Raw genomic sequence first — 10,913 nt, 5'->3', positions numbered from 1 at the left:
AGGAACAACTAGAGTGGGCACTTTAACATCAATCCCATAGATTTGTATCTCCAAATCATAGAAACACTTTGTTGAGGTCTTCTTCCCCCCACACCCCACTAATACTAACTCTGCGGGAGGCTGATAATGCTGAGGAAGGGCACCTGCTTCCAAAAGTCTCTGCACCGCATGTTCACTCAATGTACAGGCCATAGACCCAGTGTCAAGCATGCCCTTAAGCTGTACTTTCCCATGTACAGACACAGAGGTGTAAAACAAATCTGAAAAAGCCTCAACTTCTTGTGAACCTAACATAACAATTTGCTCTCCTTCTTTCGCATCAGAGCACAAAGTCTTATACGTTTTCTCGAGATCATCAAATTCTTTCTTGGGGGTAGACAGTTGAACACCCACATTTCCCCCCGTCACCTGTGGGCGTGTCAGTTTAACGGTTGCTGCTGTGGTGGTGAGTTTCTCTGCTGTTGTGGTGGGCGTCTCTCACCACCGGGATTGACATAACGTTCCCCCAGTTTAGGACAATTTGACTTCCAACGATCTGGGGAAAAGCACCGGAGGCACAGGTTCTCATGTCTACAGTGCATCACAGTGGAGTGATCTGTTGAGCCACAAACCCTGCATTCCCTACGCCTGAAGGGCTGGGTGGGGAAAGATGGTGCCTTGGCCTGTGTCTGTGAAACCATAACAGGTGGTATGCTCTTCTCTAAGGTACATTCAAGCAGGTGAATGAGTCTCTCCATACTTGCACTCTGCCCATCTTCATGATGAACTTAATTTGACTGAGATCTACATATCCTACTGACTCTGAATGATGATCACTTATCTTTTCTGTACTTACTGGTGGCTCATAAGTACTGGACCTGCCACTCTGTAGTTCTTCCCTAATTGAGCTACCTATTTCCCGGGCTAGCTGAGTGACCAGCTCAGCGAGACCATCTACAGGGGCATTTGGATTAACACTAGATGAAGGGCTTTCATCCCATTTTTATGTGGAGCAAAACATGGGGGAACCTCCTGCACCTACACACTTTACAGGGGTTTGATCAGAGTATGAGAAAAACCTCCCCCTCCCAGCAGTGAATTTGGGTTCATCACCATTAGAAGATGCCATGCCCCTAAAGTTACGTTAAAATGTCTGTTGATGAACACACTTCTATGTTGGTTAAACATGATTTTTGAATGACTACTTCATCTCTGTACCCCACACATATAATTATCTGTAAGGTCCCTCAGTCAAGCAGCAAATTTCAAACATCAATGTAACAATATAGCTTCAGTCTCTCTCCACGCCCCTACCTGGGCTCGAACCAGGGACCCTCTGCACACATCAAAATCTGACACCCACGAAGCATCGTTACCCATCACGCCACAAAAGCTACAGACCTTGCAAGATTGAATCCAACTTAGATTGAATCCTACTACACCGGCTCTGGCACTTGTCGGATGTGGCAGAGATTGCAAAATATTATGGACGACAAAAGGATTCCACAGGTCAACATTCACAAGGCCGCAGGGCCAGAAGGATTACCAGGATGTGTACTCTGAGCATGCGCTGACCAACTGGCAAGTGTCTTCACTGACATTTTCAACCTGTCCTTGGCCGAGTCTGTAATACCTACATGTTTCAAGCAGACCACCATATTCCCTGTGCCCAAGAACACCAAGGCAACCTGCCTAAATTACTACCAACCCGTAGTACTCATGTCTGTAGCCAGGCTGGTCATGGCTCACATCAACACCATCATCCCAGAAACACTAGATCCACTCCAATTTGCATACCACCCCAACAGATCCACAGATAACGCAATCTCTATTGCGTTCAAAAATGCCCTTTCCTACTCGAACAACAGGAACACCTACGTGAGAATGTTGTTCATTGACTACAGCTCAGCGTTCAACATCGTAGTGCCCTCAAAGCTCATCACTAAGCTAAGGACCCTGGGACTAAATACCTCCCACCGCAACTGGATCCTGGACTTCCTGATGAGCCGCACCCCAGGTGGTAAGGGTAGGCAAAAACACATCTGCCTCTCTGATACTCAACACGAGGGTTCCTCAGGGGTCCGTGCTTAATCCGCTCCTGTACTCCCTGTTCACCCATGACTGAGCGACTCCAACACCATCATTAAGTTTGCCGATGACACAACAATCGCCTGGAGTCGCCTGATCACCAACATAAAATGAGGCAGCCTGTAGGGAGGAGGTCAAAACCTTGGCAGTGTGGTGCCAGGACAACAACCTCCCCCTCAACGTGATCACGACAAAGGAGATGTTCGTGGACTACAGGAAAAGGAGGGCCGAGCGGGACTGTAGTGGAGCAGGTTGAGAGCTTCAAGTTCCTTGGTGTCCACATCACCAACAATCTATCATTATCCAAACACACCAAGACAGTCATGAAGACGGCACAACAACACCTATATCCCCCTCAGGAGACTGAAAAGATTTGGCATGGGTCCTCCAACCGCAAGGCGCTACAGGAGGTAGTGTGTATCGACCGGTACATCACTGGGGCCAAGCTTCCAGCCATCAAGGACCTCTACACCACGTGGTGTCAGAGGAAGGCCCTAAAATGTATATATATATATTTTTTTAATGATAGACAATTTTTTTAATTCTTTTGAATTTTTACCACTTTTTTCCCCCAATTTTGTGGTATCCAATTGGTAGTTACAGTCTTGTCTCAACGCTGCAACTCCCTTACGGACTCAGGAAATGCAAAGGTTGTGCGTCCTTCGAAACACAACCCAACCAAGCTGCACTGCTTCATGACGCAAAGCCTGCTTAACCTGGAAGCCATCCACAACAATGTGTCAGACAAAACACCATAACCTGGCGACCGTGTCAGCGTGCACCTGGCCCGCCCCATGAGTCGTTAGAGCGCGATGGGACAAGGACATCCCTGTGGGTCAAACCTTCCCCTAACCCAGATGACGCTGGGCCAATTGACACCCCTTTTTTATGCTGTTGTTTATTATCTATGCCTAGTCACTTTACCCCTACCTCCTTGTACATATTACCTCAATTACCCTGTAACCTGTACCATATTCTCCCCCCTGAAATCATGTTACAGGAAGGTCAAATAGATAAATATGCTGAACACTATATGAATCACTCTAAACTGAATCTGAACTTTATTCTTCTTAAATATCCCCATTACATGTCTATGTTCATGTGTGTGTTGTTGAGAGTTATTACATCTGCTTTTGTTTTGAGTGTTGATCAAGAGCCACAAATGAGAATACATTTGAGGTTGTTCATTACTTGCACTGTAGTAAAAACCCACCTGCTGGGTAAAGTACATCCTCAGTTCCTGGGTCTCCTTCTCCAAGAAGGCCTTGGGCAGGTCCAAGAGGGTTTATAATCGAAGGGATATATCCTTTTGTCAAAATGGACTTTTCCTTGCAAATGTAGAACTTGTGCAGCAGGTTGGGAGAATTAACGTAGCAGGTTAGGATAATTAGATTAAGGTAAGAAAAAGGGTTAGGGTTAGCTAAAATAAAACATAAAATCAACTTACGAACCTCAATTTGACAAAAGCTGTATCCCATCTAGACATGACCATCAGGGAGGTACACCTTGACCTGCAGGTCGATGGCTCCCTCCTGTGGCTCCCAGCCCACCATGCTCTTCCTGGCAGATAGAAGTGATGTAATGAAAGAGGAAGTGGGTGCAGGAGAAATGGAGGAGTGTGTGATAATCCATCAGCTACAATTACAGTTACTCTGTTTCTGGCAAAGTCTGTTTTTCATGCTGAAAGATAATGTGAGAACCGGGTGTCTTTTACTGAACTCAAATTTAATTTATCAAGTTGGATGGATTTTGGTTAATGATTTAGCTATTCAAGCCTGTGAGATAGAGGAGAGGCAGATGGTTATATTGCAGAACGTTTCTGTTGTTGTATCAAGGGCGGACTTGACTACTTGGGGGCCTGTAACAAAATGCTGTAAAGGGGTCCCCTTCCCCTAAAAGGGTTATTTACCCACCACACATACATTAACTGCAATGAATATTATTATCCCACAATGAAAACTATCTTGTGTATAAGTGTTTCATTTTGGGCAGTAATGAAATGTATAGACCATATAATGCTGTTGAGTCAGTGGCTGACACACACACACTTTGTGTGTAGAATCAGTCAGTGGGCAGCTGGGGCCCATTTCATTTGAAACTGGTGAAACATGGATCAGGCCACCTCTGCAATGTTTCAAGTGACTGAGACTAATTCTTCTGGAGTAGAAGGTTCATTAGAAAATTACAATGTTCTTAACACTTCAATTAGCATACCATGTTTTCACAACTGATGTTGACACCCATCACATAGACTATTCAAGCATCCTGTCATACAAGTACACTTATTAGGAAGTATGTCACTGATGAGATGTGAGATGTGCCACATGAATTTCAGCACTTTAGTTTGTCAGAACACACTATGTGTGTGTGACAGTCTTTCCTGTGGACCGTTTACATCAGTGTAAGGCAAGTGTCAACTACTTCACATCTTAACTTTATATTTTAGTCATGAGATTCAAAATGTTCAATGTACGGCTGTTAGTTCATGTATTAGCTTCACAACTGAAGAACCTATGTGACTATGGACTAAAGTTTCAATGTGATGCAGTATGTGTCATGTGACCTACTCTACCAGGAAGTGAATGTTTGTACTGTTTCAGGTGATCAGTAGTGTGTGAGTTCTCACATGGCTTGTCCTGAGAACATGTTTTTTCTCATTGGCCTCTTTATATCAGGTGAGTCTTACACACAACAACAACTAGTTATGAATCAGACATAAAGGAATAATAAATCATGATATGTTATGGGATGCGCTATATTCCGGCTTTTTAATTGTGTAGTAAAGTGTAAAGTTAATTCCTGATTAGTGCAGTTTAATAGTCTGGATTCAAACTGTGCCGTGAAACGTGTTTTCCCCCTTTCAAATGTTTCTACTTTTGCTTGTTTTTGAAAGTAAATGTTTGATTTTATATCAGATATTCAATCTACAGCTAATATTAGATGAATGGAACCTGAATGAACAAATTACACAACAATTACATACTCATTTCATTTATTTAATTAACAAAGTTATGCAACACCCAATGCCCCTGTGTGAAAAAGTGATTGTCCCCTAACACTCAGAACTGATTTAACTCAGTGACATTTGTGGTTTTCAAGCATGAACTGTCACAATGTCTCATTTCCCATTACACTTCCCATTCCAACACTTTTAATACATTAAATACACTTCCCATACACTTCCTGTAGTTGTTGATCAGTCTTTCACATCGCTGTGGAGGAATTTTGGACCACTCTCCCGTGCAGAACTGCTTTTTAACTCAGCAACATTTGTGGGTTTTCAAGCATAAACTGTCACAATATCTCACTTGGGATGAGGTCTGGACTTTGACTAGGCCATTACAAAACTTTACATTTGTTGCTTTTCATCATTTTCACGTAGATTGTGTGTTTTGGAATGGTGGCACAACCAGTTATTGAGAGTAAGGGGGCAATTACTTATTCACACAGGGGTATTGGGTGTTGCATAACTTTGTTAGTTAAATAAATAAAATAACAATAAAAAAGTAAACTCAGGTTCCCTTGATGTAATATTAGGTTATGGTTGAACATCTGATAACATTTAGTTTTTTTTTTAAACTCTAAAGTAGAGAAAATCAGAAACGGGAGAAATACTGTTTCATGTCACTGACTTTAATATCTTCACATGTTTATTTATTTTTTTGTTAAGTTCAGGTGATATAACAAGTATGAGCTGGAGCAAACCCAGATAAAATGACTTAGTGTAGAGGTGCTGACTAACGGTGAATACACTGTAAGATATAAAAACAAAGAGAGTTGCACACTCATATATATATATATATAAACTCCCAGTAATTTATTAAGGAAAACACCAACGTTTTGGCATCACTGTTCCTTCTTCAGGGTAAAGTCATGAATGCTTGAACCAGGTTATGTAGACAAACAGTGGAATAAGTGCAACCAATAACAATAGTGAGGGTGTGTCATAATTATGAGGTTAATTAGAGTGAATTGAGTGAAACTGTTAAAATGATAGTTTACATCATATTGACTATATTAGGCTATTGTTATCATTAACATTAGTATAAGATTAGCATCAACATACATTTTTGTTTAATATAATTTCACATATATTTAATATATTTAAAATGTTGTTACATGTAATCTTTTGGTTCATCCATAATGCATAATAAGCATCATCAACAGGGGGAACATATTGGTTGTACGCTGATAAGATGTAGAAAGAATAGATCAATTTATAAGAATTGTTCATAAAAAGGGCCAGAGATCAAAGATATTCAAAGTCAAGTATTCCTCCCACTTGGATCTCCACTCCTCTCCTTGTTGGCCAACATGCTCAATGCGTGTGTATATGTGTGTTTTTGAGTGAGGAGATGGGATGGTTTTTCAACAAAGTGAGCTGCTACTGGAAACCAGTAGGCCTCCCTCTGTTGAGAGCTTTTTAGGATCTCCATGTTAACTCCTTTCTCCTTGTTTTGTATTTCTTTGAGCAACATGCTCAATACCTGTGTATTTGAGGATAGGATGTTTTGTGGGTGGGATCTGTTTAGTGTTTTCAACAAAGTGAGCTGCTACTGGATAATCAGTGTTCTTCCTCATCAGCTATGACACACGTTACAGTGGTCACTATGCATTGTTTTAATTGTTTTTTTGTTTGTAATGAGTTGGCTTCCCCACATGAACATGTGATGAGAGATTACACCCTTTATCTTGTAAGAGATGAGACCCCTAACAGGGATGTTTCCACCTGTATGTGTGTGTCTGAAGAAGGATGTTTGTGTAGTGCTATTGCACTGTCAGCATGAACCACATTTGTAGTTCCCATTTGGAATGGGTGTCAATAGTGTCTTAGTGGGCTCAGGGGGATGGTCAGATCTCACTAATCTATCCCCCACATTGCAACCATGTTTATAGACCACCAGAGGGGGTTCCTTGAAGATGTTTGCAATTTTGTTGTCTGATCGCAGAATATGCCAGTGCTTTTTCAGAATTGCTTTCATTTTCTCTGAACACTTGGTGTACGTAATGCAAAATATTTGTTTTTATTCTTTGGTTAAGTTTTTAGCATTTCCTCTCTTGGTTTTTGAGATATTTTCATCGTTGCAGCATCAAGAGTTTTTTTCCATGTGGCCTCTGAATTTAAATTGATTTTTAATTTTCTTAGCATTGCTGTCAAAATCTGAATGTTGGCCACAGATTTCTTTAACCCTGCATAACTGACTGTATGGTAGACCATTCCTGAGTGGAAGGGGATGCATACTATCCTTACGTAGCAGGGTATTGAGGTCTGTTGACTTTGTGTACAAGTCTGTATGTTATGCATAACTTTTAACAAGGCACACCTGTTAATTGAAATGCATTCCAGGTGACTACCTCATGAAGCTGGTTAAGAGAATACCAAGAGTATGCAAGGCTGTCATCAAGGCAAAGGGTGGCTAATTTGAAGAATCTCAAATATAACATATATTTTGATTTAACACTTTTGGTTACTACATGATTCCATATTTGTTATTTCATAATTTTGATGTTTTCAATATTATTCTACAATGTAGACAATAGTAAAAGAGAGAACCCTTGAGTAGGTGTGTCTAAACTTTTGACTGTATATAATTAGTACAAAATTATACTACTTGCTTTTGAAAATGCAAATAATTTTGTTCACTTATAAGGAATAGGAAGTACATCACATGCCATTGTCCAACTTGAATTGCAACACTTCAGTTTGTCAGAACTCACTATGGGTGTGATATCATCTCCTTTTCTGTGATCACTTTTCAAGATCGTAAGACAAGTGTCGACTTCTTCACTATCTTTTCATTGTAATGTTAAGACTGTTATGTACTTGAGTGAAGACCCAAAAGCGGTTTTAACAGAAAACAGAGTTCTTTAATGAAAAACAGGAATGGCATAAATCCTCTTCCAACGTTGTCAACGGAACAAAAAGAACGTTAGTATAGTGCAGGATGCACCTGCCAGGCAGACTCCGACAGGATAGGACAAGGTGGAAGCAAACGAGACGACAGCTTGCTTCTGGCATCAAAAACACAAACAAGAATCAGACACTGAAAGTAGCAGGAACAGAGAGAGAAATAGAGACCTAATCAGAGGGGGAAGAGAGAACAGGTGGGAAAGAGTGAATGAGCTAGTTAGGGGAGATGTAGAACAGCTGAAGAATGAGAGACAGAGAAGGTAACCTAAAAAGACCAGCAGAGAGAGACAGAGTGAAGAGAAAGGACAGGAACAGACATAACAAGACATGACAGTACCCCCCCACTCACCGAGCGCCTCCTGGCGCACTCGAGGAGGAAACCTGGCGGCAACGGAGGAAATCATCGATCAGCGAACGGTCCAGCACGTCCCGAGAGGGAACCCAACTCCTCTCCTCAGGACCGTACCCCTCCCAATCCACTAGGTACTGATGACCACGGCCCCGAGGGCGCATGTCCAAAATCTTACGAACCCTGTAGATGGGTGCGCCCTCGACAAGGATGGGGGGAGGGACGAGCGGGGCGCGAAGAACGGGCTTAACACAGGAGACATGGAAGACCGGGTGAACGCGACGAAGATAGCGCGGGGAGAAGAAGTCGCACTGCGACAGGATTAATGACCTGAGAAATACGGAACGGACCAATGAACCGCGGGGCCAACTTGCGAGAAGCTGTCTTAAGGGGAAGGTTCTGAGTGGAGAGCCATACTCTCTGACCGCAACAATATCTAGGACTCTTGGTCCTACGCTTATTAGCGGCCCTCACAGTCTGCGCCCTATTACGGCAAAGTGCCGACCTGACCCCCTTCCAGGTGCGCTCGCAACGCTGGACAAAAGCCTGAGCCGAGGGGACGCAGGACTCGGCGAGCTGAGATGAGAACAGCGGAGGCTGGTACCCGAGGCTACTCTGAAAAGGAGATAGACCGGTAGCAGACGAAGGAAGCGAGTTGTGGGCGTACTCTGCCCAGGGGAGCTGTTCTGACCAAGACGCAGGGTTACGAAAAGAAAGACTGCGTAAAATGCGACCAACAGTCTGATTGGCCCGTTCGGCTTGACCGTTAGACTGGGGATGAAAGCCGGACGAGAGACTGACAGAAGCCCCAATCAAACGGCAAAACTCCCTCCAAAATTGAGACGTGAACTGCGGGCCTCTGTCGGAAACGACGTCAGACGGAAGGCCATGAATTCGAAAAACATTCTCGATAATGATCTGAGCCGTCTCCTTAGCAGAAGGAGCTTAGCGAGAGGAATGAAATGAGCCGCCTTAGAGAATCTATCGACAACCGTAAGAATAACTGTCTTCCCCGCTGATGAAGGCAGTCCGGTGATAAAATCTAAAGCGATGTGAGACCACGGTCGAGAGGGAATGGGAAGCGGTCTGAGACGGCCGGCAGGAGGAGAGTTCCCAGATTTAGTCTGCGCGCAGACCGAACAAGCGGCGACAAATCGACGCGTCACGTTCCCGAGTGGGCCACCAGAAACGCTGGCGAATGGAAGCGAGCGTACCCCGAACGCCGGGGTGGCCGGCTAACTTGGCAGAGTGGGCCCACTGAAGAACGGCCGGACGAGTAGGAACGGGAACGAACAGAAGGTTCCTAGGACAAGCTCGCGGCGACGGAGTGTGAGCGAGTGCTTGCTTTACCTGCCTCTCAATTCCCCAGACAGTCAACCCGACAACACGCCCCTCAGGGAGAATCCCCTCGGGGTCGGAGGAGACCTCAGAAGAACTGAAGAGACGAGATAAAGCATCAGGCTTGGTGTTTTTGAGCCCGGACGATAAGAAATAACAAACTCGAAACGAGCGAAAAACAGAGCCCAACGAGCCTGACGCGCATTAAGTCGTTTGGCTGAACGGATGTACTCAAGGTTCCTATGGTCAGTCCAAACGACAAAAGGAACGGTTGCCCCCTCCAACCACTGTCGCCATTCGCCTAGGGCTAAGCGGATGGCGAGCAGTTCGCGATTACCAACATCATAGTTACGTTCTGACGGCGATAAGCGCTGAGAGAAAAACGCGCAAGGATGGACCTTGCCGTCAGAGAGAGAGCGCTGAGAAAGAATGGCTCCCACGCCCACCTCTGACGCGTCAACCTCAACAACAAACTGTCTAGAGATGTCAGGTGTAACAAGAATAGGAGCGGATGTAAAACGATTCTTAAGAAGATCAAAAGCTCCCTGGGCGGAAACGGACCACTTAAAGCACGTCTTAACAGAAGTAAGGGCTGTGAGGGGAGCTGCCACCTGACCGAAATTACGGATGAAACGACGATAGAAATTAGCGAAGCCCAGAAAGCGCTGCAGCTCGACGCGTGACTTAGGAACGGGCCAATCAATGACAGCCTGGACCTTAGCGGGATCCATCTTAATGCCCTCAGCGGAAATAACGGAACCGAGAAAGGGACAGAGGCGGCATGAAAAATGCACTTCTCAGCCTTCACATAAAGACAGTTCTCCAAAAGGCGCTGGAGGACGCGTCGCACGTGCTGAACATGAATCGAGAGAGACGGTGAAAAAATCAGGATATCGTCCATGTAAACGAAAACAAAAATGTTCAGCATGTCTCTCAGGACGTCGTTAACTAGTGCCTGAAAGACAGCTGGAGCGTTAACGAGGCCGAAAGGAAGAACCCGGTATTCAAAGTGCCCTAACGGAGTGTTAAACGCCGTCTTCCACTCGTCCCCCTCCCTGATGCGCACGAGATGGTAGGCGTTACGAAGGTCCAATTTGGTGAAAAACCTGGCTCCCTGCAGGATCTCGAAGGCCGAAGACATAAGAGGAAGCGGATAACGATTCTTAACTGTTATGTCATTCAGCCCTCGATAATCACGCATGGGCGCAGGGACCCGTCCTTCTTCTGAACAAAAAAAAACCCCGCTCC

The 10,913-nt window shown here is 44.2% G+C and overlaps 2 protein-coding genes across 2 annotated transcripts in view; both read left to right on the top strand.

Annotated features, from left to right (window-relative positions):
* Window positions 1-4,662: 4,662 nt before the first annotated feature.
* Window positions 4,663-10,913, top strand: part of LOC135522914 (B-cell receptor CD22-like) — a 45,014-nt gene continuing 38,763 nt past the window's right edge. Inside the window, exon 1 of the mRNA XM_064949612.1 lies at window positions 4,663-4,742. Coding sequence (XP_064805684.1) covers window positions 4,694-4,742 — 49 coding nt within the window. The 5' untranslated portion in view covers window positions 4,663-4,693. The remainder of the gene's footprint in view (window positions 4,743-10,913) is intronic.
* The window catches only part of LOC135522988 (uncharacterized), a 3,996-nt gene continuing 1,670 nt past the window's right edge, over window positions 8,588-10,913 (top strand). Inside the window, exon 1 of the mRNA XM_064949725.1 lies at window positions 8,588-8,599. Coding sequence (XP_064805797.1) covers window positions 8,588-8,599 — 12 coding nt within the window. The remainder of the gene's footprint in view (window positions 8,600-10,913) is intronic.

Source organism: Oncorhynchus masou, chromosome 30, assembly GCF_036934945.1.
Source record: "Oncorhynchus masou masou isolate Uvic2021 chromosome 30, UVic_Omas_1.1, whole genome shotgun sequence".
Classification (NCBI taxonomy): Eukaryota; Metazoa; Chordata; class Actinopteri; order Salmoniformes; family Salmonidae; genus Oncorhynchus; species Oncorhynchus masou.
Note: the sequence above shows the minus strand (reverse complement) of the source record. Positions and strands in the feature narration are given on the sequence as shown.